Source organism: Desmodus rotundus, chromosome 4, assembly GCF_022682495.2.
Source record: "Desmodus rotundus isolate HL8 chromosome 4, HLdesRot8A.1, whole genome shotgun sequence".
Classification (NCBI taxonomy): domain Eukaryota; kingdom Metazoa; phylum Chordata; class Mammalia; order Chiroptera; family Phyllostomidae; genus Desmodus; species Desmodus rotundus.
The window spans coordinates 49,432,191-49,459,453 of NC_071390.1; the positions used below are offsets into that span (position 1 = coordinate 49,432,191).

The window sequence follows — 27,263 nt, forward strand, 5'->3', positions numbered from 1 at the left end:
ATGCCCACAAGGGAACTCTCAGCAGAAACAGTTAATGCTGGTACCTTGATCTTGAATTGCTCAAGAACTGTAAGAGAATACGCATATGTTTCTGTTTAAGCTATGCCATCTGTGGCGTTTTGTTATGGCAGCCCACACTGACTAAGACACGGGGAAAAGGCAGTGCTAAGCCTAAGAGTGAGGGAGGAGTCAGACTATGGAGGGAGGGGTACAAGCACAACCCTAGCAATCTGAATTCTGTTCAATGTAAGAAAAATAAAGAGCATCAGTTGAATAGGCCCTGAGACTTTCTAAGTGACAACATAATATTAAAAAAAATGATTTTCAGACCTGGCTGGTGTGGCTCAGTGGATTGAATCCAAGCCTGTGAACCAAAGCGTTGCTGGTTGGATTCCCAGTTGAGGACACGGTCCTGGGTTTCAGGCAAGGTCCCCAGTAGGGGAGTGTGAGAGGCAACCACACGTTGATGTTTCTCTCCTTCTCTTTCTCCCTCCCTTCCCCCTCTCTAAAAGTAAATAAAATCTTTTTAAAAAATGATTTTCAAAATAATACCCCTGATTCATCAAGAAAGTGTTGAATAGTTTTCTGTTTAAGGTAGTGAAACATTTTAAATCCATATTAGAAAATTTTTCATCCAAAATAATTAGAATTATTCACTTTTTGAAAGTTGAACTGTTCTCTGCTATCTAAAATGACTCATAAGTTCCAGATGCCTTTTTGTGTTGTTATAATTCTTGTTTTTCAAAGCAAAGAGGGTGTAGGTAAATTTCTACATTCCTTATCCTAAAATTATATTTGAAACAGGATATAAGACTTGTGTCTTCTTTAAATAAGGGACGAATGACTTCCACTTTTCCTAAGTGTTCTAATGGGTTGGAGGGAGGCATACGAAACTGGTCTGCTAAGGGCAGGATCATGGTCCGCCACAAATGGATTATGGGCCTACACGCCTAATATTTCTAACATCAACATAGGAAGCTCATTCTAGCTCATTCTAGCCCACTCTCAGACCTAGAGACGTCCTTTGTGACGTCTTGGCCTTTTCCTGTATCACCTAGCCTTAGAGGCGAAAGAAGCACCACTAGCAGCAGTGGCTTGTGCTGTGCTGTCCTTCAGAGATCACCGTCTCTACCAGCATCATCTTTTATTACCAAAGTTTGTGATGCTCCTTTAGTGTTCTGAAATAAAGCTCTTAGATTATATGACCTGCCTATTCACATCATTTTAAAAATTGTACATTTCTCTGTCATGTAAGAAGAAATACAAAGATCAAGTAATTTATAAAATGTACAGAAAAACAAAAACACCCTCCATCACTTCCCCTCGCATGATCTTGAAGAGTGGTGTTTTAGGGCACGATTGGTGGTCTGTGTTATATAAACTGCTTGCCATCCCTTGTGCTTGTTTCCCGTTGTTTATGTTAAGTGGTATACGCTTCCACCCCTTTCACTTCAGACAACTCATCCCACTCTTGGAGATCATGGTGACTGAGGTGCACGGGAAAGACAGCTGGACTGGAGTCAGGAGACCACAGTGTCAGTTCAGATTGTGCCCTGGTTAGCTTTGTGACTTGAGTAAGTCACTTTCTGAGTCTCAGCATCATCCATCATCCATCTCTACTGCCCCTTCCGTCGCTGTCTTACTAATTCTTTGATATTTCACTTAGTCTCAAAGTATTGTTACTAGGGTTTTGGAAGAAGGATGAAGTTGGGTTCTTAACTTTAAGGAACACTGCAAGACTGGGGAACTTGAAAAAATGTATATTGATTTCCTGGTTCTAATGCCAAGGATTTGAATTCAATTGGAATGTTTTTAACAAGCATCCCTGATGATGCTCATACAGATATCTGCAAAAATGCTGTCTTGGTAGGTTCCAAATATGGTACCGTGTTTTTCTTAGTTTATTATAGAGAGGGTGAGAGCCAAATATTTTATTTTCACATCTTATAAACTATAAATATGATTGTATGCAGTGTAGTTATAATAGAACTAGACAGTAAAAAAGAAAGTTGATAACCTTTGAAGTTGGTTTGAAAGTCATAAAGGTTTTTGTTTTGAAATGTCTTCATGTGCTAATAGATTCCCATCCGAATCTCAGACTTAGTGGTTCTTTCCTGTGGCGGATTTGCATTATTGGTGAGAAGAGAGTGTGCTTAGTTAGTACTTAATTTTGATTGTTAAAGCAAGGCTGGTGAGGGGTGGAGGGCAGAGTCTCTGCTGGCCATTTCCTCACCTAGCTTGACGCTTTTCCATCTCGTGAAAAGGAAATTATTTACTGGCATTTGCATAAAGTGTCATAGCACTACTGCAGCTGTTAATCCCAAGAAAATTACTGAGTTCGTAACTCATTTCTCAACTATTTATTTAATGTTGGTATTATTTATTTAGATTAAATATTCATTTCCTTCCTTTTGGGGGAAGTCTCCAGAGTTTTCATTCCTGTTGTAGTAAATGCCTTGCTTTTCTCTACTTGCTTACTCACGTTTCAAGTAGATTAGCTGGCTGTTGTGCTTGTTCTTCTGTTTCCTGGGATGTAGCTGTCACCCGTTATTTGAGGAAATCTGCCTGAACCAGACTCTCCTTGTTAAAATATGGCAGGATTCTTTCTACTTGGGAATCTAAAAGCATTGACCAGCAGGTAGTATTTACATTCTGCCTCTTTAAACTGCGTAACTTTGTACACAATTTTATTTTCCTTGTCGTTAGCCTAAACCTTTAAATCAGGTTTTTCTTCCCCTGGATTTAAGCCTAGTATGAGCGAGATGCCTTCACATGACTACCTTCCTTTGTTATTTGGCCAGGGATGGCTAGCGTGCTGCTCTGCCACTGCCCTTTCCTCCTCACCTGTTCGACCGACACCACCTCACGGTCACCACGCTCCCGGGCTTACGGTAGTCTTAGAGTCGGCAGCAGAGCTCCAGGCATCCACTACACTAGGCCATCCTCAAGCATCTCTAAATTGTCACTTAGTGTTTTGTCTTATTTGTAGCCATTAGTACCTTGGGAAGACCAGGAAAGAAGAAATGAACAGCAGCAGTTTTTTTTAACTGTTTATCAGGTAAAATGCATTCCAGAAGTGTTACAAAATGTTCTGGTGGCACTTACTGGTAAGCAGACCCCATTGTAAAAGAGGAGACTGGCTGCCAATTTCATTTTCTGCGACAGCTCTGTCTGAGAAGAATATCGATCTCAGTGCTTTTAACCTAAAGGTGGCTATCTATCGACTTCACTTAAAACTTTGTTGAAGATCTACTTAATGATTAGGACCTGCATCAAATATAAACAAGCCATGGCCATGGCATAGGGAACCCAGTCTTTAGAAGGGCAAATAGATAACCACAGTCCTGCCTGCAGTAGGTAATGTGCATTGAGTAAGATGGGGGAAAGAATGTTTTTGTAGAGCTTTGTAAAGGAAACGATGTTGGAGCTGAGGCTTGAAGGATAAACAGGGATTCCCAGCAGGAGAGGAAGAAAAGGTGTTCCAGATGGCAAAGGGGCCAGGGAGGTTAGAGCCAACCCTTTCTGCTTGAATTGCAAAATCCTTAAGGATTAGAATTAAATAGGATTTAAAGTCAATTCCTGGTAGTATTATATATTGATAACCACTTAATTTGTTTCAAACTCTTTCCAATGATGTTTTCCAGGAACCCGAATCATTTATGATCGGAAGTTTCTGTTGGATCGTCGCAATTCTCCCATGGCTCAGACTCCACCCTGCCATCTGCCCAACATCCCAGGAGTCACCAGCCCTGGCACCTTAATCGAAGACTCCAAAGTAGAAGTAAACAATTTGAACAACTTGAACAATCATGATAGGAAGCATGCAGTTGGTAAGAGAATGCCGGAATTGGGAACCAAGAAGGTGGCCCTGGAAATTTGAATGTCAGTCAGCTGTAGGTTGGCATGTTGATGCTTCAGTTATAACTAATGTTCAGTTATATGTCTCTGAGGTTCCCACCTCCTCCCCAGTCCTCTCACCAAGGTTAATTGAAATGTTCTGGAAACCTTAAGTTTAAGTCATACTCAGATTTCATCTAGTGAGGGCAAAGGAAAAATCCAAAATCAGGGAATGGTGAATTCCAAAGATGACTCCTTGAGCTTAGGCTTTATGGGACACGGGAGAACACATACCCCAAACCCCAAAACAATTCAGCAGTCCCCATTTTCATCATTTTTATGGTGTGGGGAAAAGCAGTATGTTTTTTCCCTGTTTTCTAGGACTGCCTACAATATTTAAATATCCCCTACACACACATATTTAGTAATGAATCCTCACTGTCTCTGGAAGCAGAAGAGGGAGGTGGAAACAACAGCCAGCTCCTGAAGTCCACCTCAGGTTGTCCTCCATGACCCATGTACATGAGCCAGCCTTCTACCTCCCCAAATTCCAAATGAGTTTCTGATGGACAATTTGTCGCTTCAAAGCAGGGCCAAAGTTCAAAGCCTGCAGTCGAGTATGCTGATGCGATGTGGGAGATGGCATCCCTTGGAGCTGCTGTTTCACCGCCTGTGGAGAAAGGGACACTAAGAAAGTTTTCACTTGCATCCTTTTTTCAAATGCTCCTTCCCATTGGTGATTCGAAAGCCATTCTTTCCCTCTTCCCCCAGATTAAAAAGACCAGCCAAAGTAAAGCAGGATGATTGTTTTAAGGTAGCGGAGAATGGGACAGTTTGAATTCATTTTTGACCCTCATGCAGAGGAATGACAATTAAAGCTGTTTTGCTTTTCCTTTTTGTGTAAAACTTTTTATCTTTTTCATTCTGACTAGGGGACGATGCTCAGTTTGAGATGGACATCTGAACTGTCCCGCAAGGATCAGAAGAATAGCAGCGGCACTGGTACCTGGATAAACCTGATTTGGCCAATAGGATCAACAACGCAAACACAGAAGAGGCAGTGCCAGCGGTCCCTGTCTCAGTCTCCGCCTCCTCTTCCTCTGGGTGCCAAATGATGCGAAGATGAGCTTCATCTGACCATTTCCTCTCCCTGTTTCCTGTCCCCCTTCCCAGTTAGATTAGATGGAAGGCCCATGGCATATTTCTGTAGAACTAAGCAGCCCACAAAGGAAAGAGTTGAATTCTAGCTTCCCTAAGTTATTTTCGTATTGAAAAACACACCACCCCCCCCAGAAAAAAAATTTTTAATCCCAAATCAAATATCAATCTACCAACAAATGCCAGCAGGGAAATCTGGGGGAGTGTTCCAGAGGTTTGGTGCGTTCGGCATTGTTTGTGTTCTTACCCTGTGTCTCTCCCTGTCTCCAGCCCATGGTTCAGTGCTACAAGAGTCTGGGTGTGGGGTCTTCAAAACAAGAGGGAAATAAACAAGAAGAGAGATACTCTCCCTCTTACCCTGAGGTGTTTGTCCCTGGGGCCAGCACAGGTGGAGCAGCTCTTGGTAGCACTACCCTGTGACTGTTGGGAGGTCTGCTTCCCCCCACCTTCTGTCTTTGGTATTACAGTTCATCTGCCCGCTCCTTTCCTTAGCACGTGTGTGCAAAACGCTGTGAGCCCTCTGCATGAGAAGGGGGTTGTCGCTAACCAGCTGTTTTTCTCCTTCCACTCCTCCCTGCTCACATCACGCTGCGTGCAGTCCTGGGTGCTCTGAGCACCCAGGTGATTCACTGCTTCCAGAGCAGGTCCATACCAAGTGACAGGCATTTTGGATGAGGCCCGATCAAGTATCCTGAAGATGATACTTAAGAATGATTTTGGAAGCGCATTGACCCGTTTAAGTAACTAGTCTTAGTGGTCATTGTTTTTCAATCCAACGAATATTGTAATGTTTATCTCAGGTTGCAGTTTTTTATATTTTGAGTTTAGAAAAGAACTTACCTTTTTTCCTTTGTGGACCTGCTTTATGTGGCTGCTGAGATAGATGAGCATGGGCTTCAAAATCTGTCCCTCCCCATTTTCTTGCCTTTCCCATTATACTCCGAATTTTTCCTTTCTTTTCCTTCCTCCCTTCCTCCTTCCCTTCCTCTTCTTTCCTCCTCCTTTCTCTGCCAGGCCATTTTTCAAATACATCAAAGATACCTCACATGTTGGTATCTGATAATATCTGTCACTTACCTGAGGAGTGACGTTTTATTTTTTAAGATGACTACAGACCTATTTTTAGATATGTTTTCAGTACAATTTTGAACAGCAACTTTTTAATCACATCTTCCAGTGTCAGGAAGGTGAGAAATGTCTGTAGGCGAGTCTGCTGTTCCATTTCGCCATCCTTTGTCTCCTGCGGTCCCTTCTGAGCTCTCTCCTTCTCCCTCTAGTTTTGGGTGTGCATGTTTGGCATTTCTAGTGGGTGGTTTGTGAAGCTGGACCATTCTGCCTTGTCATGGGTTGTCCATGAACACCTTCTTTACCCTTACCCTGTGCTCTGTCGTTCCCCCTCCGCCCCTGCTGCTCCCCTGACTATGAACTGGCACAGTCATCCCAGGAGAGTGACTCCCCGCTTGGAAAGACAATGCCTCTGTCCCCTTATAGAAAGACAAGTAGCTTCTGGTGTCCTGGGAATTTCTGTTTGGATTTGATGCCCTGCACCCTCATATTAAGAGATCACAACCCGGGGTGAGGGTAATAGGCCAACTGGCTAAGAAAGAAAGCTGTTTTTCTTTTGAACTATGAAAAGATTCTGTTTGCAAATACATCTTAGACAAGGGAGAGGGTGTCAGAGGGACTTTCTTCTGTTTTCTGCTATGAAATGTGAATAGTTCAGAGTAAGACCTTTTGTGATGGTTGATGTCTCTCAGGAATAAGCTGCATCTCCAAAGTTTTGGAGATGCTTTCAATCTCAAAAATTGATGATCAGAAAAGTGCGTTATGTTTATTTGTTTACTGTATCCCTATTCTGATTATGATTAAACTCCAAATTTCGCTTTCCATTCTCTTGGAAAATCTCAAATGGCGCTGTAATTTGCATAATTAGAGACACGTGGGAGCTCTGTCCCCTGGGAGCACGATTCTTTAGGAAGGAAGCTTTTCATTCCTCATCCCCTAGCCTTGGCATCCTGTGGAATCGGACTCCTGCAGCCAGGTGGTCTGTCGGTGAGCCAGAAGAGCATCCCCTCCTGGATCTTTATTGTTGCACATGAAAACGCAGCTTCCTTACCAAACGGTGGGGAATGGAACTAAAGCATGGCAGCGTGAGTAGTAGTAAGACATCATTTTTTCTTTTCTTTTCTTCTTTTTTTTTTGCCATCTTGAGCAATCTGCACATGGCCGCCTAATCAGAAGCTATGTTTCTAGTACTCTTGGGAGTATCGGCTGTATGGTTCAGCAGCAGCCCAGTCCCTTCTGTGCAAGGACTTCCTTACTGCTGGGGCACTTCTTTCTGGCGGCCATTGCTGCCAGAGATACTTTGACTTCATATGTTGGTGTTTTAAAGATGATTTCACAAGGCAACAGATAAACTTTCAGCAGACGACACCTTTGGCCATGCCTCAGAATTGTGTTCAGGGCAAGCCAGAGTCCAGTAGGTGGTTTACCTCTGGGGGTTTGGAAGGAAACTCAGATAAAGCCCGAGATGAATTGTCTGTCCTGGCTTTTTCTTGGGGAGGAACACCCTGAGGGTACCATTTGAGTGGGATGGTTCTTAAAATCTTAGCGTTTGTATCTTTCTTTTTATGAGGAAGCCATGTTTCCATATTTCTGGGGACAGTCCATCTTAAGACAAATGACATCTTCCTCTAAATTCTCACAGGAGACACACATTGCCTTGGTTCTGCCTTCTTCATAGTGTGGCTTCTCGAGCTCACCACTTCCTCATTCTGTTTAAACAGCTACCACATTCTCCAGGGCACAGTTGTAGGGAAACTGGCTTGTAGGTATTGGGCTTCCAAGCCTAGAGTTTTGTCCTTCCACCTCTGTTATCTGTTGCTGTGTAACTACCCCCAAACTTACAATCTCAAAAGAGCAAATATCATCTCTCAGTTGCAGTGGGTTAGGAATTCAGTAGCAGCTTAGCGTCGTGGTTCTGGCGCGGCGGTCTCACAGTTGCAGGCAAGATGTTGGCGGGGTCTGCAGTCATCCCCTTCTGAGCTCTCTCGTCGTCGTTGGCAGGATGCCTCAGGTTCTCCCCGCGAGGGTCTCTGTGGAGGGCATTGTGAGTGTCCACACACCATGGCAGCTGGCTTCCCCTCAGTGAGTGATCTGGGGGAGGGGGGAATTTGCAGTGCCTTTTATTGACAGTCTGAAAGTACATACCTTTACTTCGTCATTCTGTTCCTTAGAAGCAAGCCACTAAGCCCAGCCTGCACTCAAGAGCAGAATTAGACCCCACCTACTGAATGGAGCGTTATCAAAGAATTTGTGGATGGCACTTCATCCCTAACAGGATGAAACCGAGCCAGTGGCTGTGGGGGTTAGGTTTAAACTAGATGATATGTTGAGAGAGATGTTGCTACTGGAAACAGTTCTCTTAAGATGTGTGTCACCAAACTGGGATAGAAGATAGACTTTCTTTCCTGAAAATTTCCTGCTGATTTGGAGAGGATGTAGCAGTCCCAGAACGTAATACCTGTATTCTTGCCAGACTACCAGCAGCCCGTCGTCTGCTTTGGAAGTTCTAGGCTTGGTGTCTCTAAGACTCAACACCACTTACTTGCTATTCCTCCCAGCCAGGAATTGACAAGGGGAACTGCATCCTTGTTGCCGGTGCACTAATACTGACTTAATGGGAGTCAGGGTTGTCCAGCAAAGGGTGCAAATGGGAATTAGATGTTGAGTTACTGAGCTGAAGAGAAGCCATACAGGAACTCATCTCGAGTGGATCTACATTCTGCCGCTTAGCAGCATTTTCTTATCTGTCGCCCTGTTTGCTTTAGAGTACAGATTCAGGGTAGAAGAGATGGTAGCATCTGGACCACATCCACCAGAGTTGATGCTTGACACCTGGTCTTAAGCTACCCCAGCTGAAACAGTCTTGGGTCAGGTTTCACACAAGAAGCTGCTTGTCAAAGTAGGGAACATCTGGGAATGAGAAATGTCTGTGCTTCGTTGTTCCTTTAAGTCCAGTGTACTCTGCACCCTCTTAGTCCTGGGCTTCCTGATGGAAGTGGGTTTCTGAAAAGAATCAGTCCTGTCTTCACCCTTGAGAGAAACTTAGGGGAGGCTCGTCAGTTCAGCACGTTGTCAGTGAGTGTCTGCTGTGTGTCTGTGGCACCCACACCCAACCAGGTTTTTAGAGGTCTCAGACGTCTCACATATGTAGGTTCTTGCACGGATTTACACTCTGCCTCTCACCAGCACTTTCTTACCTGTAGCCCTGCTTGCTTTACAGTACACTTGAATAAAAACATTGCAACTGAGGCAGCTATGAGAAAAAGCTATTTCTTCCACAAGTAAGGAACTCATCTTTAAAGTACCTTCAAATGAGTCTGTCTTTTCCTACTGATTTTAAGGTGGAGTCAACATAGATGGTGTTTTATTTTTGTCCTTTGAGTTACCAGTTCTTTGGGATTGTTAGAACTTAACCTTCCCAGTTCAAACATTTTACATTAGAATGCAGCCTGCTAAATTGTATAGGTTTCAACACCAGAGTCCATCACTCAGTCAGTGTATTGAGCGCCTGCTTTGACTCAGGACCCCTGGTGTAAGGGGCTCTTTGTACTGCCAGCGATCCCCCAGAAGCTGAACCTTTTTCCCTTCCCGCCGTCTTGGATCCCCAGTGGGGTATGGAGTGTCTTGGCTGCTCGAGCCCGGCCCTCAGCCCTTTGCAGTTTCCTTTCAAGAGGCGGCCCAGTGCCTTTATGTGAGTCAGAACTTTCCCTTCTTGGCGTGTTTCTGACTACATGCATACGGGCAGCTATTTATTAATCTGCGAAACCCAATCACCCCCCCATGACCTCTGGGATGGGGCACTACTTGTTCTAAAGAAGCATTGTTTCTCTGGGGGGTTAGTTTCTGTCTGGACTTGGGCGGGGGGGGGGGGGGGGGGGGCATGGTTACCACACATACTACCCCTCCCCCCAGGTTCTTTACCTCTCAGCTTTTAATAAAAGAAGAAATCCTATTTTGAGGCATTGGGTCGCAGTTCTTTAGAATGCTTATGACCCAGGGGCATTTCCTGATCTAGTAATGATTTTCCAGTTTAGTATTGAAGTTTCCTTGAGGCTAGGTCACAAAAATTTTTTACTGAAGATTAAAGATGATTGATGTGTATTTTTTCAAACAATCATTTATGGCACCTTTGTCACGCTCTAGAATTCTATTTACATTTCTTTGGGTTAGTCCTGGCAGTTGATACCTTTTGGCAAAGCTTAGGTTCAGGAGGAGTCTTTCAAGGCCCTGTTCACATGGTCGGTGGTTTCTTTCTGCTTAACCTCTGCGTGCAGCCCTAGCAGACCATACCGTGGGTGCCTGATGGATCCTGTCGAGCTGAAAACACATTTGGAGGGCACTTAAACCCTAGCCCTGCCACCTTTCTGTCAGTGAGAGGCTGGCTGAGAGGTGCCGCAATGCCCGATAATCGTTTGGCCATGTTGAAATTTGCAAAGGGAGCTCTTGTCGGTTCTTAAAACCAGAATTCCTGGACACTTCAGACTTAAGAGAATCCCATGAATCTGGCACAGAGTATCCATTTTTGTCCCATTGTAATCCTTTCCTCTCTGTCTTAATCATATATGGGGTGGGGGCGGGGAGCAAAAACCCAGTCCCGGCCAAGGGTAATTTTCCCTTGAAGCCTAGAGCTTGGGGAGGAGCACTAGGGATGAGGGGCGAGTCGTACAGGTGAGCCAGTGTCGTTCCTGCACCTGCAGGTGGAGCCCATCTCTCCCCACCGCGGTAAGGAGACCCTGCTGCCCAGGGGTAAACCTTAGAGAACGTGGCTTGGAGGGCCCGGTGGACACTCACACATTCAGATGTCCATTTTAATCATCTTTAAAATATTTTATATATTAAAAAATGCCATTTCCGGTCTTAGTGACACCACTGGCCCAGTTCCAACCATTCTGAAGGGAAAAGTGGAGACCGCCAGTTCTTGCTGGGATCTTCCCTTCATCCCGATCCCTCCCATCCACTCCCCTGTCCTGGATGGATGGCAGAGGGCACTGTGTAGCCCTGAGGCGGTCCTGTGTGATTCTGTGATTTGTTGTTTTGGGTTTTTTGTTTGTTTTTGTCTGACTGTCCTTCCAAACCAGCAGGTGTTTGGAAATTAGGGGAAAAAACAAATTCTCACCAATGGTTGCTGTTACAGTTAAATCAATAAAGATCTTGAATATTAACTTGGTGTTCTATGTAATTTTTAAAAATTTCTGGTGAAATCCTGTTGGTTTCACATTCTGGGAGTCTTGGCTGGTAAGGGTGTGGGTGAAAGCAGTTGGCCACTTCACGTGTCCATTCTCTACCCTTGGGGAGCACTGACTGTCCCCTGGGCCCTGTACATACAAGGTGAGGTGTCCCCTCAGGAGCTTGGAGGTGAAGGTGTACGTGCCAGGGCTGGGTGGACAAGAAACCTGGGTGCCAGGCTCGAGCAAGCCCTCACAGCTTTTCCTGAAGAGGGCTGCCACTGCCTCTCAGGAGCACTTGTTAGAAATCCAGGCTGTGCTGCATGAGCCTCAGATTCCTTGCTATTATTAACCCAGCGAGGCTCACATATTAGTATTGAGAACAAGAATTCTATCCTTTCATGTTTTAGATGCAGTAAACAGAAGTCCACAGAACAAAACTGGACTTGAAAAGTGTTCCCATTGAGGCAGCCTGGAAGTGTGCAGGCTTTGGATAACAGGCTGGATTCCAGCTGTGCTGTGCGTAGCCGCATCCTTGCCAATGGGAGTCCCTCTCGGCCTTGTCTTTCCTGGGTGGCTGTGAGGCCCAGGTAAGATGGTGGGAAGCACTTAGCCCAGTGCCTTGTACATTGAGTTCATTCAAGGGCTCAAGCACAGCTCAGCTGGCGGGACACCAGAGCTTGGTCAGCTGGGTCTCCTTTTCCCTGGAGAGTGCCAGTTTGGGAATGGAGCAGGCTTGTGAGCGGTAGCCCCCATCCGGTGGTGGGACCTCCAGAAGGACTGAAGAATCTCTTTAGGAAAGACGGGGCCTAATGATTGTGAAAGCACTTTCATAGTCCTTTACTCTGCCCCAAAGGCAAATAGGATATTAACCTCAAAGGCAACTTTGGATAGAGGGGTAATGGTCTTGCTGCTAACGAAAAGGGGCTTTACAAGGTTGATTTAAACCCTGAGGGTGCTGTGTGAGTCACAACTGCCTCCTGACTCCTGTATGTCCTGTTTCTGTTTCTTGGTTTTTCCATTTCTCCCTTCTTCCTACCAGGCCACCACCCACTTCCCCAGCCAAGGAGAGTAGTGCACGCTTCTCCCACTTAACCTGACTTGGCACCGCTACACAAACAATGGAACCTTTGCCTTCAGAGCAAGGTAAACTACGGACCTCTGACAAATCTATGAGAGCTCCCTTGGCCCCCTGGCCAGGGCAGGGCTCAGTTCTCAGAGGTGTATTTCCCCTGCCTTTACCAGCACGCAGGGTCCAGACCGCAGAGCTGTGTGGCTAGGTTTGGCCCCAAATACCTCCACCAGGCAGCAGAAGGCTCCTGCCGCCGACACCAACCAAACTTTCAGCGGGTCAGCAAAGTAGTTTCACCGCTTGGTAGGAGGCAATGCCTTGTCGGTGAGGTTTGTCCTGTCAGAGCAGCTCAGCACTCCCACAGGCTGTAGCCACAAATAGCTTGACCTTTCGCTGTCCTGGCCCCAACCGCAGAACTATTCGGCACCTACTTAATAAAGATGCTCTGCAGCCCTAGGATGGGGTTTTCTCTCCCAAGGAATTCAGTTTGGTAGTGGAACTGGGATTCACGTCTGATTCCAAAGGCTACAGCCTTGACCCAAAGGTAGGAGGCAAAGAGCTCTTAAAAACGATTAAGAACAGTGTCCCTTGGGCTCCAGACTAGAGCCACTCCTAGCTGTGTGGTCAGGCCTCCCCAGCTCCGCTGTTTTCTAAGTCGAGTCAGAGGCAGACTCCTATCGTGATCCTGAATTGTACTTAGGGCAGGTCTATTTCCACTCCAGGAAATGAGCAGCTGTGTCAGCTTTGTTTTGCAGAATCAGAGCATCGGGGTTTCTGAGGTCCAGGCCTCGCTCCAGCCCAGCCAACCCCTGCCTGGGCAACCAAGGCTGCAGTTGAATCATGTCTAAACTCAGCAAGTGTCCTCACTCGATTGAGATCACGTTCCAAAGGCTGGATGGAGCACAAGTCAATGAATGGGCTTCTTGGGAAAGCAGGGGCAGATTTACCGTGGATTCACACTCCCGACAAAATGGCCCCCTAGCCCTGCCATACACGTGCGTGCGCACACGCACCGTGTATATATATAAAATCTCCTGTTTTGGCAATGCTGATAAAAGAGAAACGCAAAATTGCTGCCTTTAGGGTTTTCTCAGCCAGAAGGCAAAGACTTGTGTGTTTGATGAGAGAGCCTCCTACAAGAAAATGGTCCCTTTTGCCCTGCCACTAAGAGGCACTTAAAGCAAGCCAGTCTTCGGACCCTGAGCAGCGAAAGCTGATAAAGGATTAGATCAGGGTGGGGCAGGACTGGGCTAGCAGGCTTTTTTATAGGGAAATGGGGATAAAGCCCAGAGGGCAGTCTGACCTAAAGCCCACGGCTCTTCTGAGCCTGCCAACGCACATTTCACAGGAATGCATTCGGACCTACCTGCTCTCGTGTCACGGGATGAGGCTGCGCAGTGATTTGTCACCTGAGGGATGCAGGTCACACAGCTTCTCAGTGGCACAGCTGTGACCGTAACGCAAATCTGCCACGCAGGGCAGGGCCTTCACCCCTATGGATAGGAAGCTGAGGGGTCTCATGCACAGTAAGCACTAGGAGAGGGAGGTGAACCGTCACAAGCTTACTAGACTCGGACTGTGTCTGCCAAAGCAGACCGCTCGAGGGTGTCTGAGGGCTCTGGCCTCTGGAGTCCAGTGTGGCCCCTTCTCTCCCGGACGCGTTCCTGCCTCTCCCTTCAAAGGCACCAGCTGGCCTAGGAGGACTAGACAATGCTTTATTGTTTGTACAACTCATTAGCAGAGATCCTCTTTGGGGAGCCTGGACAAGGCCGACAGAAGGGTGTGGGTGGGGCCCCTCACCCAGCCTGAGGCAGCGAGAGCGCCTGACTTGCCCATTTTATAACACAGTGATGCTTAATCTTTGGGGTTGGGGGTGTCAAAGACCACTTTCTGGAATACATAAAAGTTATAGACAACCTTATCCCACCTCAAAAATTCATATATGCCCCAACTTTTGCATACAATTTCTGGAGGTTCACAGGTTTAAAAAAGTCAGGTAAAGAACTCTCACATTAGTGCTTTTACTCGCCACTCTGTTCAGTAAAGAGAAAACCCAGCAGGGCTGCTTCACAGGCTTCCTCCTCCCTCTCCCAGTGGCCCCTGCCTTTAGCCCGACCCCACAGGGCCTTCATTTACAGGCTGGGCAGCCCTTCCTCCTCCGGTCCAGTGGGCAGAGCAGCTCTCCCCCCTTATTTCTCCTCTTTGGATCAGATGGTTATCGTGTCTTCAGGAGCTTCCCAACCTTCCAGGGTACAGGCAAACCCAGCACCGCTCCAGCACCTCCTCAAAGGCACCCACATTCTTCCACAATCATGTCTCTATGGTGGTCCAGAAGGACTCTGCCGTTGTCCACATACAGCATGCTCAGCGGCCTGGTCTTCACGGGGGCGCAGCAGGGGGAAGGGACGCGGTGGGGCTGATACCGTTTCAGCAGACTCTGTGAAAGGGACGAGAGGGAGGGGTCAGTCTGTATCCCACTGGTCAGGTCAGAATAGTGTCATTTCTGGGTAAAGGGTAAAAGATAGGGTCTAAATCACTTTTGGGGTGTAAAAATAGAAGAAAGTCATTTTCAAAAAGAATCAGCATGCCAATACATCATCAACTCAAACCTCTAAATAAATTTCTCTCTTTTTTTAAGCATCTTTTAAACAAAAGATCCTAAAAGCTGTTTCTGGGCAGAACGGTAGCTAAATTATATGTTCTCCTATTGTTATGGTCTAGAGTGAATACCAGTTTTAAAAATATTCCAAGAAACTGCTGGTTTAGTTCCAAGAACATGAGGCAGAAGAGAGCCGTGTGGATATTCTTGCGGGATTTCTTCGTTGCCCGGAGAAGGGCAGAGTCAATGGGAGAGAAGGTAGCAACCCCTTGGCATTGGGGAACTGGGCTCTGTCCCTGTGATCCAGTGACATCTTTTCAGGTTGAGTTGGCCACTGGGACTACCTGGGTCTCTGGTTCCCTCTGATCTGCCACAGGCGGGTTGGGGGGTTGGTGGTGTGGCGTGGGGACTGGGAGAGGTTCTGAGGGCCTTTGCCCAGGCCAGGTTCTCTGAGGAGCTGGCCCCCACCGGCGCCTCCCTTGCAAGAGGTCAGTTCACATGTTCCCCAGAGCCCCCGAACCCCGCCTGAGGCTTGGCATGGAGGAGGCACTGTAGGTCCAGGGGATTCCCAGTCTAGGCTTCTTGGAGTAAACAAACACACGCCCGTCCCTTATGACCTTTGAGAGCAGGGCAGGGCCGCCTACAATATCAGGGCCGCTCCATTAGCCTCTGTTCTCTACTTCCTCCATCTCCTCCTTCCCTTCCTCTCCCTCCACCACCTTCTAGAATTTAGGCTGATTAGTGGCACCTGGTGGTAGCCTATGGCCTTTCTAACTATTTTAGGTAGCAAAAGTACAGCAGCTAGAATAGTACTATCTCAACTACGGCCCCATAAGTGTGGCCCCCATTTCATCAGTGAATCACAGGCTTCTAGTAACGATAACATCAAACATGCCTGTTATCTGCCAACTACTGTACACACAGTATACCCATCATCTCATTTAACCCTAGGACTTCCCTCTGAAATACGGCACTGCTATCCCCACTTTACAGGTGGGGAAACTGAGGGTCAGAGAGAGCAAGCATGTTGATCAATACTGCAAAGCTGATAAGTAGGAATCAAACCCAGGCCTCTCTATTCCTGAACTCCAGATGCTGAACTTCCTTTCCTAGAACGTCAGGGCTGGGGAGGAGGTGAGACCCTTTAGTCTATACCCTCCACTCCTAACTTTATGAAAGACAAGGAAAAAGTGCCAGGAAAGCAATGTGTTCAAGGCTACCCACGGAGGCACGACTTCGTGGAGGCTTTGTGAGGATGCTGTCACTGGTCATCTCCATATCCCTAGGCCCTGGCACCTGGCCTGGCACCGGGAAAGTGCCTGAATACTGTGCAGGAATGAACACAGTCATTTAGTAGCAAGGCTGGAGTCCTGTGCCCCTGACCTGGCAGTACAGCCCCTTCTCCCTGTGACCAGCAGCCCTCCCCCAGGCTTTGGCACCACACCTGGATGTACGCATGGTTTGTCGGGTGGAACTCCTCCCCCACAGGGTTAGGACACTCGCCCTCGCAGCGATAAGCATTGTATTGCTTGGGGTAGATGATCCAGGCGCCCCATCCAATCAGGTTGAAGTCCACCTGGAACTTGACCTTCCGACACAGTTGGCTTCTGTCAGGCAAAGGATGTCGAGGGTGCCTCCTGCCCCTCTCCCGGAAGAGCTGTCCCTCCTGGGCCCTCCAGGAGCTCGAAGCTTCCCAAAGCAAGGTGGGGCCACCCAGCCTCCTCTGCTCAGGAGAGAGGTTGGAGTAGAGCAGGAGGAGCACGTGGGTGACAGGTGGCGTGGGAGGCCGCTGCCAACACTCTCTAGCCAAGCTGGACATCTGCTCCCTCAGCTCCCTGGGGTGCTTCAGCCACTTGGAGAGTGGCCTGGTCACCTCCAGGACCAGGCTGCCCGAGGAAAAGGTGACCTGGGACAGAGTGACAGTGAACAGTTCCATCCGAAGACGTTCCAGGCAGCCGGCGGGGTCCTGATCTACCTCCAGCTTTGGCTGGTGGAAAATCTCAATGGAGAGCGGGACCTCAGGGGAAAGGTCCACAGGGCTGGCCAGCTGCAGCCGGAGCTCAGCCCACTCCAAATCTTCTTTTTGGCTCAGGAAGGAGAAGTCAAAAGCAAAGGTCCAGTTCTGCCCGTCCACCTCCACATCTGGGGGGGGGGGAAACACAGGAAGGGAGCGGGGTGAGTGGGGTCCTGCAGTCTCGGTCGGTGTAATAACAGCCACAGCTCCTGTCTGAGCTCTCACCTCCTAGGAATCACCTCTCTTAATCCTCTCCTTCACCCTATGATTTGGGAATGTTATTGAACCTATTTAGAGATGAGGACAATTGAGGCTCAGAAGTTAAATTACCTGCTTAAGGTTTTATTCTTGGCAGGTGGCAGAGCCAAGAATAAACCTGGATTTGCCTAGCTGAAAAGCCCGAACTCCAAATCACTGTTCTGCTACTCCCCCTCAAGACCCTCCAAAGCCAGAGAATAATTGGTAAAAACTGGACAAGTTCATCTCCCCTCCCATCTATACACACACACACACACACACACACACACACACACACAGAGTCTAAGGCCATGCCCTGAGCTTTTGGCCTAAACCCTGGGCTTCCAACGTACCCTCTAACCCCGGCACAAGTCACCTTCCCAGGCCCCATTTCCTCATTAGGAGGGTGGCCCGTTTCTCGGGCATAAGGAAGTTGGTGTGTGAGTCACAGAAAGGCTTGGAGCTCCCAGCGAGGCACAAGCAGCAGAAACCAAACACTGGCTACCCTCTTCCCGGCCAGCTCCTCAAGACGAGGCAGAAACTGCAGGGGGGTTAGGCAACCTTACAAATAGGCTTCTCCAGGCATTCCAAACTTGACTTTGCATAGACCTCACACTTTCCACCCAGTGGTTTCTCCTCTCTATCTGCAGGGCACTCACCCTCTCCTGCCCCAGGTCACCCACACACCCAGGGCAGACTCAGCAGGGGCACACACGTGTGTGTGCACACGGTACGGCCCTGTTCCCCTCGCCCAAGGCAACTAAGACCAAAACGGATGAAAAGGAGCAGGAAGCACATTCCATTTATTTCAGTCCTGGACTAATTTGGTCTGATGTCTGGGAATGGCATGGATTTACAAATTTTCAGGTCACCTAAAAGTGATCTTTAACTTTTTCCAGCCCAGTTTCTTCTTCTTTGTACTGGGAATGCCTTACTCATATCTGCATTATCAGACCCAGGGAAATTAAGAGGTTTGAGGGTTTATTGATAAATAGAAATCAAGGGTTATTCATTAGACACAAAACAGTGACCCTTTCTGCATAGATCCTAAATCTCTGATTTAAGTCCTCCTGGACAGACCACACAACAGTTTTTTGGTTGGTTGTTTGTTTTATTGTCTCGCAGAGCATGTTGGGTCACAGTGAGTGAATTTCTCTGGGAAATCCAGCCTGCATTAGAAGGGGCAATTCCTAGGCTCAGCCTCTGGCAGCTTCTCCCAGCCACTCCCTAGCTGCTCCTTCTCACTTTATTTCCACTTCCCTCCTCATTAGCACCTGCAGGGGGCAATAACCGGCCCCAGACTGGCAGCTCTCCCCAGAGGTGTGGGGAGGAGGGTGACATTACTGCTACCCATTGGAGCACCACCTGGCCACCCAGGGATTAGGTGGGACATGCAGCAACTCCGGCCACATGCACCAGGAGTTAACATATTGTCTCAAGTCTCAAGTATCCACAAATGGCCTTTTACAGGAAGGCATTCTCGCCAGTGGTTGAGAGCAGGGGCCCTGTCGTCTCCAGCGGTGGTTCAGATTCTGCCATTTGCTGTTTAACAGTGGGCCGGTTGCTATCTGAGAGTTTCTCCGGCCTCGGTTTCCCTCTTTGTAAAGGGAAGTGGTGACAGTATCCACCACTGATGTACCGAGATGTATGCGAAGAGCTTTACAGAGCACAGCCACCAAAGTGGGACATACGTGGGCCACGGTCAGCTGTCTCTGTCCAGTCCAGCATTGGAAATGAATGTAGAGGTAGACGGGGACCTGGACGAGGGCACGAAGCCATCTGTTACCGGGATGGGCAGTGTGTATGGAGGGAGGGCAGGGAAATTACTCCTTCCTGCTGGAAGAGTCTGGGACCCCACAGTCCCACCCCCTGCCAAGGGCCCCCGGGACACAGCACTGATAGGTTCTCCTGGATCTGGCTCCGATTCATCTTAGAATACGGGTGCTAATCTTTTTGGAGGTCACTGATTCGGCCGAAAGCTAAGAACGCTCTGGGGGACACGGGGCGAGGGGCGCCATATCTCCCACTTACACAATGAATGCAGTTGCGGCTGCCCTCGGGCCCAGTGCTTCATAAACACTGTCTCCTTTAACTCTCCCCACGCGCGCCCCATTCTGCAGATGAGGAGCCGGCCGTCCACGGTGGAGGTGGTCAAACAGGGACAGACATAGGTGGGACACCATCTGTGCACCCCATCCTAGCACAGCCTTCAAGTAAACCCAGAAAAGAAAGGAGCCGTTCAGGACGCGCCTCATCCGTCTCCCACCAGGCTGGCTCTTCTCTCTGCTCTAAGAAAGTGAAGCCAATTCGCAAGGGTGTGAATGCGCTTACTGCCGCTGGACACTTGAAAATGGGTAAACCGGTCGATTTGTTATGTATATGTTTTACCATACACACACTAATGAGGCAGAGAGCAAGCCAGCTCCCTGATTTACAAAAGAGGAAACGAGAGAAATCAGCTGAAGTTTCAGGAACACAAAGGAATTGGGAAGCAGGGTTTGAGGGACCGAAACCCAGTTCTCCAGTCGCAGACTGACCAACCTACCCGGGGGAACTCTCCGGGAAAGGGAACTGGAGAAGGGCATCCCGCTTCGTGCAGCCGCCCCGTCCCCAACACCCCTCCCCGCCCCCGCAGCTTTCTGGCGGAGGAGCCCAGCACTTTCAAATTGCCCCGCTCCCCGGGGCGTCCTAGTCTTGCTGGTCCCAGATGACCCTTCCGGAGAGGGTCACAAGCTGTCTGACCCGAGTCGAGGCGGGCCTGGGACCTAGGAGCCCCCACCCACAGACACAGGGGCCGGCGGGTGGCAGTCAGATCAGATTATCGGATGTGGATTTCGCCGGGGCCCGGGGCGGGGCCGTCTAGCCCCGGCAGCGGCGGGAGGCGCGGGGCGGCGGGGCTCCGCTCACCAGCCCAGGATGTGGATTGCGCGGGGAGAGGGGGCCTCGCGGGCAGGGCTCCCTCTGCACGACACCCGCATGCCTGGCGCGCCGGTGCCCCGACACGCTCTCCCGACCTGGAGCGCGAAACTCCCAGGTCGCCATGGTCACTGCCCCCCCAGGCCCCCTCTAAATCTAGACCCTGAGCCCGGAGTAACCCGGGACACCGACACCTCCCCAGCCTGGCCTCGGTACCCAAACTTGCCTCAGTTCTCGCCTTTGGGGTGTCCCACCTCTAACCCAGCTCTCCGAACTCCAATGCCTGGTGCCCCACGCTTGAGACCCGGTTTGGAAGCCCGCTCTCCTCCTGAGACACTCTCACCCTCGCGAAAAACAAAAAACCTCTCGACACGACAACATTATTGCAGCAACGCTAACGACCATTTATAGCCATGCCTGCTTTTGTGCTAAGCGTTTTGTCGTGCGTTGTCACCCAGGCTTATGAGAGAGGTACTGTTATTCCTAGTCTACAGGTGCGCGAGCCGACGCGTCCGAAATTACGTAGTTTAGCAAAAGCGCAGAGATAGAAAGTGGCACAACCAGGCCCCCCTTCCAGTGCCGCGCTTTACCCCCACGACCCGGAACCCAGGGGTCTCAGTCCGTGACACACCCCGAGCGCCGCGATCGATCCCGCCCCCACCAACCCTGCACCCGAACCGCTGCCGGCGTCCACACCCGCCCAGACCCAGACCCGGACGCGCCCTCCGAGCTCCCGCGCACGTCCTCAACCGCGGCGCCCCCCGCACGGACCCGCAGCCCCCAGCCGGCTCCAGCGCCCTTCCGGAGGCCGGAGGTAGGATGGGACCCGAGGCGCCCCGGGGTGCTCAGCGGTGTGGGGCGGCCTACCTTGAGCCTGCAAGCTGCGGATGATGTCCGCCCGGGGCGGGTCGCGGTAGAGGCTCAGCATATACGCTAGAGGGGACGGCGATGAGGGCTGCCCCCTCGTACGTAGGGGTACGGGGGCTACTGTAGCGGCGCCCGCCTGGAGGAGGGCCCACCAGATGTGCAGAAGGAGGAAGCGGAGCCGGTGGGCGTGCATGATGGGCTGGCCGAGCCTGAAATCGGCGCCTCTGCCCTTATATCCTGGGCCTTCCTAGCCGCCCAGCCCCGCCCTTCCCCCTTGGGGGAAGCCTTAAGATCATATACATGCCACCCCCCCTCATTCTGGGAAATGTCCCCCAGAGAGACCCCCCTGCTCGGGGCGGGCGGGGCCTAAGCCTAGTAGAGAGGAGACCCACACTGCCCCCAGAAGAGCCCAAAGGTCCAGGCCCCGTCTAGTTTGTCAGGTCTGGTCACCTGGCCCGCCTAGTCTTAGTTCGGAAACCGCGCAGGCTTGTCTCCTGCAAACTCCCAGGTCAGAGTTGTGGCTTCCTTACTCTACCCTCACCTGGGATCCGTGCCCTTTCCTGTCCCTCCAGCCTCCAAATGTATGTTTGGCTCAACAAGAAGCATGTAGGGGGTGGCTGTGGACCCACACTGGCCTGTGATGTCTCAGCCCAGCCTGGAGGGTGCGGCCTTCCTGGAAACTGTCCAGAATGGCCTCCTGGAGCACCCCTGGCCTTACCTGGCAGGACCCATCTGGAGCGCCGGCCTCCAGGAGGCTACTGGGTACCCAGAGTTGCGGGAACAAAGGTGAGCTCCAGACCAGGGCCCACAGGGTCCTGCTTCAAATATGGAAGTGGTCTCCTGGGGAAGACAGAGGTCAGGAGTGACCAGGATGAAGGCTGGACTTCCTTAGAAAAGGGAAGTGGTCAGCAGAAGCTGGAGCCCAGAGCAGAGCCGACAGGTGACGCTGGCCCCCACGAGGGGGGTCCTGGTGGTGGCACCAGGCTCTTCCCTTCACAGGCACACATCACCTCAGTGATTTCAGGGGAAAGGTGTTGCCCGGAGTCCGTGCCTGTAGCCCCTGTCCGCCCCACCATGTCCGCAGGAGACCTGGTCTTAGCTCAGGACCTCTCACTTCTGGCTCTCTGCCCGCTGTCCCCATCCCCTCCGGAGGGATCCTTGCCTGGCCGCTCTTCCACCTGCAAAGGCAGGTCTGTGCTGGAATTACCGTTAAATACATGGAAATTCCTGCCCCTTGTCAGGCTGAACTGCTTTCCTCCACACAGGAGGGCCCCCCACCTCCCACCCCCCATGTCCTTTTCTAGCCAGCAAGCACATCAGCAGTTGGTCAGCGTTTACTGAAACACTCAATGGGGAGCCTGCACGCCTCGGTCCCTTTCACAGGGGGCCTCCGGCCCCAAAGAACGGCAGGCCCTGCCCTAAGCAAGTGTTAAACTGGGGACCGAGGCCCAGCAGGCTCTGGCCGGTGTCCGGGCGGAAGCCAGTCCCACCCAGCAGGAAGGGACATTGCCTGGAAGAGACCTGGGTGGCAGACCCAGGGACCTGGACGATCTATCTGCTCAGCGGACTGTTGCTCCTTCAGGCTGGGGACGGTCGTGCTCATCGTGCTCTCTCCACGGTGGGGACCATAGCTGGGACCCCATAAGTCTTAGCTAAGTAATAAATCAACGAACGTGTCTGCACTTGCCCAAAGATAAGTATCGCCAAGTGTTTGTTAAACGACTGATTCTTGAGTCCCAATCCAGACCTTCAGAATTAGAACCGGAAGAGAGGGCTTTTCTACATGTGTAACAAGCACCTCCATGATTCGTGATTCTTATCAGACAGCTCTGAGAACCTGGGTGGGCTGGGGCTCTGGCTGTAGGCTGGAAGCCACCTCTCCCAGTTCAGTTTCCTCAGGCGTAAAGCATGACTGGGGATACCTTCTTCTGTGCAGATTAAATGAAGTAAACCCTAAAATGCTTTACACGCTCCAAAACCTGGTATATTTGTAAAGCCTTATGCATTTGGATATTAGTGGGATTGTTGCCCAACTTCCCCAGCCTGGGGGCTTGCTGGCTGTGTGTTGTCAGCCCCAACCATCTGCAACAGACCCAGAAGGCACCCTAACCGAGGTTATGAATCTATAAATAAAAAACAATGGTAGATTGGGGTTAGTGCTGCAGGAGTCCCTGACAAGGACGTGGGAACCAAAAATGACAACACAGGGGAGGTGCACACAGCTAGACAGAGGTATAGGAATCAGCGTCCCAAAAACCCAGATCTCACAAGTCCCCGGGTGTCCTAGAATCCAGGTGGTCCCCGTTTAAACAGGGACATTCAGCACAGAGCAAATTTGTCTGCCAAGACTGGGAAAGGAGCAAACGAGATGACACTTCCCGTACTGGACCAGAGCTTCCCGGAATCAAGGTCAAAGCTTTGATCATCCTGTGTCCCTTGCACTGTGTGGCACATAGTAGGTGCTCAATAACTGTATCGATTCAAATAAATGCTAATAACAATCGTTAATATTGTTTAGAGGAAATAGTTTTAATGTACAGAATAAATAAGGCAAACGTAGAATCCCTAAACACGCACTGGACTTCCACTTCCAACTCTAACGTGTGAAGAGCTCGTCAATGATCACTCCCATCCGCACAAGAAAAAGTTGGACAATCTGACAATCAACAATTTTTCTTCCACCCATCAGAGAACAATAGCTAATATTTATCGAGAACCTAATGCAATGGGCACTCTGCTAATCATTGCATAGATTTTCTCATTGTCCCTTCTTCAGAGATGAGGAAACGGAGTCTCGGAGGAAACAAGGTAACTTGGCCAAGGCCACAGACTGACAGCAGGGAACGGCCAGTACAAGACTTCCAGGGCTGCTTGTTAACCAGACCTGTGCTTCTAGCCCTATAACTCCCCCGCAGATGAGAGGGTGAAGCTGTGCCTTGTACTGAGACTAAAAAACCTCTCAAATAACAGTCTTCCCTTACCCAAGGCCGGGGAGCTGCAGACAGAGCTCCTTTCTGATGTGTATTGGCCCAGAGCTGAGCGGAGGCCTGGAATTACTCTGACCAGCGAGAGCGACTCTGTCAAAGGCCATCCATCTCTGAATGTTCTCCAGCTCTGGCACCCTGGAAGAAGCCGAGTCTCTGTCACCTCCTCAAGACAGAGGCTAACAGTCATCTTTCTAATTTTTTTTTAAAGGTATTTCTTAATTTAGAGTCCGTTTCTTACTAGAAGGACGAGACGTGCCCTCTTCCCAGGAAGGGAATGATGCCTTCTCTCTTCCCCTGTCCCAAACGGACTGGCCGACAGATCCCCTGACCTGGGAGATAACAGTTGAGGGCCATCCCAGCTGGCTGGGGGGTGGGGGGCAAAGTCCCTCAGAGTTTCCAAATGCTTTCCATCAGGCCCTCCGTCAGGACCCCCTCCCGGAGTGAGCAACACTATATGGCAAGTTCAAGTGCCGGGCTCTGACGTCAGGCTCCCAGGAGGCGGGATCTGGAGCCTTCTTTCTCACTACCTGTGCTTATTAGGCAGTCTCTTCCCATCTTCAAGCCGTTGCTGCCCCTCTGTAAGATGGAGGTAACGGACAGTATCTCCTTGACGGGCACGCGGTAAGTAATGTGTGTGTAAAGCGCGTAGGGCAGGCAGCATTTGTGTGTTCATTCATTGAACACAGCTGCTTATCCAGTGAGCCCATGACAGGTGAACTCCAAGAGCCATTCTCAGGGAGCCAAGGCAAGATGCCTTTTCGGTTTTGCACACAGTTAACGAGCGTTTCCCATATGCCACTGTGAGCCCGGCTGTGCTCCCAAATGTGTTAGCCCTGTAATCCCATTCGCTCCTCAGTGAAGCTCTGTGAGGTGTGTAAAGCGTCCAGAGATGGGGAAAGTGAGGTACAGGGAAATGAAATGGTATTAACTCCATTAGGGTGGAGAGTATCTGCTTTATCGTGCCCTCCAGGGCCCACCCAGCACAGCCTCTGGCACCCAGGAGCTCCAGTATCGGTCAGGTGATTGACTGAACCCACATTCCTGAAGCGGGCTCCCAGCACACCTGCGCATTTCACATGCCGCTGCTTCTGCCTGCAGCCTCCTGCTGTTTCCACTTTATTCCCCTGGGAAACTCCTACTCATCTATGAAGACGCTGCTTAAAAGTCCTCTCCTCTACAAATCCATCACTAGCTCCCCAGCAATTTGGCAGAACCCTCTTTCAAGTAAAACGTCACAGAGCAGTGGTCCACACTCTCTTCGGTGGCTACCATCAGACTGGGAGCTCCCTGGAGGCAGGGACTAATCCGGACTCATTCTTCTTCTTCAAAGCCCAAGTTCCCAATTCATAACTGACCACCATGTGCTGTGATCTTCGGCCTAAATGAATGAACGCAATCCCAGAAATGGTAACGGCGGGTCTAAGCACAGACTTCAGGTGTCCACCTTCAGTACTTGCCCACTCTTTCTGTTACCCCACGCTGCTGGTCTCAGAGGCCAAACCCAGAGCTGAGAGGGACTGGCTAGGAGCATCTGCTGGACACAGGTGGCTATCTGTGACCTGGAGATAGAGGCCACAGCCCTCCCTCATAGTCCCCGTGTGTCCCATATGCACCCCAGCTCCATGGAAACACCTTCCCTTCCCCATAGTTCTTCCCTCGCCCAGAATGACTGCCCTCTCTTCGTTCATGCAATCCAGCTCAGGGGCCTCCTCTTCCACGACGCCTTCCTCATGGGTCTCCCCATCCCCGCCTCCCCTCACGGTTCAGGCCCTGATCCCAGCCATTCTTTGTTGAGCAGCTGAGGTCCGTGAGCCCCTAGGAGTTTCGCACCAGCAAGCCCGCCGCCCAGCTCGCTCTGCATTCTTCGGGGTGTTGGCACTCGGTGAACAGATGCGGCAAACCATGCCCACAGCCCACCTGGGCTGATCCAGTGTTTTCTCTGCCCCCAACAGTCCTTTGAAAAGTTTTTATTTAACTAGCCAACACTGAAAATTCTTAAGATTGTGCATAATATAGCTTTGCTCCCATTATTTGAGAAATGGAAAGGTCCAGGCCCTGTTGCAACATGGCGAGCATTCCCTGAAGCTGCGTAGCAGCCCCTTCCTTTAGGCAGGGTCTGCTCTCTAAGGTGTGCCACCGTCCCCGCCACTCCTGACTGACTGCACCCACTTGCCTGGCCCTAAAGATAAGTGAGTTTGACACCCTACTGTATGTGAGAGAAAGGTCCTACGGAATCAGTTTGGAAACGCAGACCGGGGAGTGTTTGGGCTGGGCCACCCCGTTGTCCTCCACAGGGACAACCCATGCATGGTGGGCACTCGGCCCAGGCTGGATGGAACTAATCTATTATTGAACATGTGCTTATGGTAGTGTGCTTGCATTATCTAGCGTACCCCTCCCATCGATCTTATAAAGCAGATTGGATACTTTCTCCCATTGTACAGGTGAGGAAACTGAGGCTCAGAGGGGTTAATCAGCTTGCCCGAGGTGGAACACCTAGCAAGTAGTAAGGCTGTGATGGACCTTAAGTCATTGTGGCTTTGCGACCCAGACTGGATGCGACCATGTCCCAACACAGTTATGTATTACCTCCCTGCACAGAGAGGCCTTTCCCCACTTACCCCAACACACTGATCTCCCGCCCTCTGTCACACCGCCCTGCTCACTTCTCCCACGGTGCTTCCCCATGGAATCAACTTGTTTTGTCTGGTGCTGTTTGTTTATTTTTTGTCTGTTCCCCTCCCCCAGCACTTGGCTCTAAGCCAGAGTTCCCGTCTGTGCAGTTCACCACTGAACCCCCAGTGCTTAGCACAGCTTTTTTAAAAAAAGATTTTATGTATTTACTTTCAGAGAGAAAGGAAGGGTGGGAGAAAGAGGGAGAAACATTATCGATGAGTGATCGGTTGCCTGCCACACGCCCCCAACCAGGGACCTGGCCTGCAACCCAGGCATGTGCCTGACTGGGAATCGAGACAGTGACCTTTCGGTTCACAGGCCAGCAGTCAGTCCACTGAGCCAGGTCAGCACAGTTTTTGATACATATACTCAGTGCATATTTGTTGAATGAATACATTTAACCCGTCCCTGGACCGGGGGCTTAGGGGGACGCAGAGGAAAGAAGGCGAGGGCAGGGGCAGTGCCTCTTGATCAAGTGGACACCAAAAGGCTGTGAACATCACTGGTCACCAGCCAGCTCCCTGTGGTTTCAGGGTCTTCCACGTCACTCTCCTGAGCATGTGGGTACTTAGTAGGTGCTTAATAAATGCTCAGCACACCGGTTTTGGCATGCTGATGTGGTGACATCATCAGGAGAATGCCTTCTCAGTGCGCCGGCTCCGATGAACAC

The 27,263-nt window shown here is 50.1% G+C and overlaps 2 protein-coding genes across 2 annotated transcripts in view; one reads left to right on the plus strand and one right to left on the minus strand.

Annotated features, from left to right (window-relative positions):
* Positions 1 to 11,222, plus strand: part of EIF4EBP2 (eukaryotic translation initiation factor 4E binding protein 2) — a 28,228-nt gene extending 17,006 nt beyond the window's left edge. Inside the window, exons 2-3 of the mRNA XM_053922210.2 lie at positions 3,645 to 3,830; positions 4,770 to 11,222. Of these exons, the coding sequence (XP_053778185.1) occupies positions 3,645 to 3,830; positions 4,770 to 4,801 (218 nt within the window). The 3' untranslated portion in view covers positions 4,802 to 11,222. The remainder of the gene's footprint in view (positions 1 to 3,644; positions 3,831 to 4,769) is intronic.
* Positions 11,223 to 14,547: 3,325 nt separating this feature from the next.
* On the minus strand, positions 14,548 to 21,134 carry NODAL (nodal growth differentiation factor). Its single transcript, XM_024561019.4, has 3 exons — positions 20,931 to 21,134; positions 16,341 to 17,038; positions 14,548 to 14,734 (listed from the first exon to the last, which is right to left on the minus strand). The coding sequence occupies exons 1-3, from the start codon at positions 21,121 to 21,123 to the stop codon at positions 14,582 to 14,584; spliced, it is 1,044 nt and encodes a 347-aa protein (XP_024416787.2). The 5' UTR covers positions 21,124 to 21,134; the 3' UTR covers positions 14,548 to 14,581.
* Between the last annotated feature and the right edge of the window lie 6,129 nt (positions 21,135 to 27,263).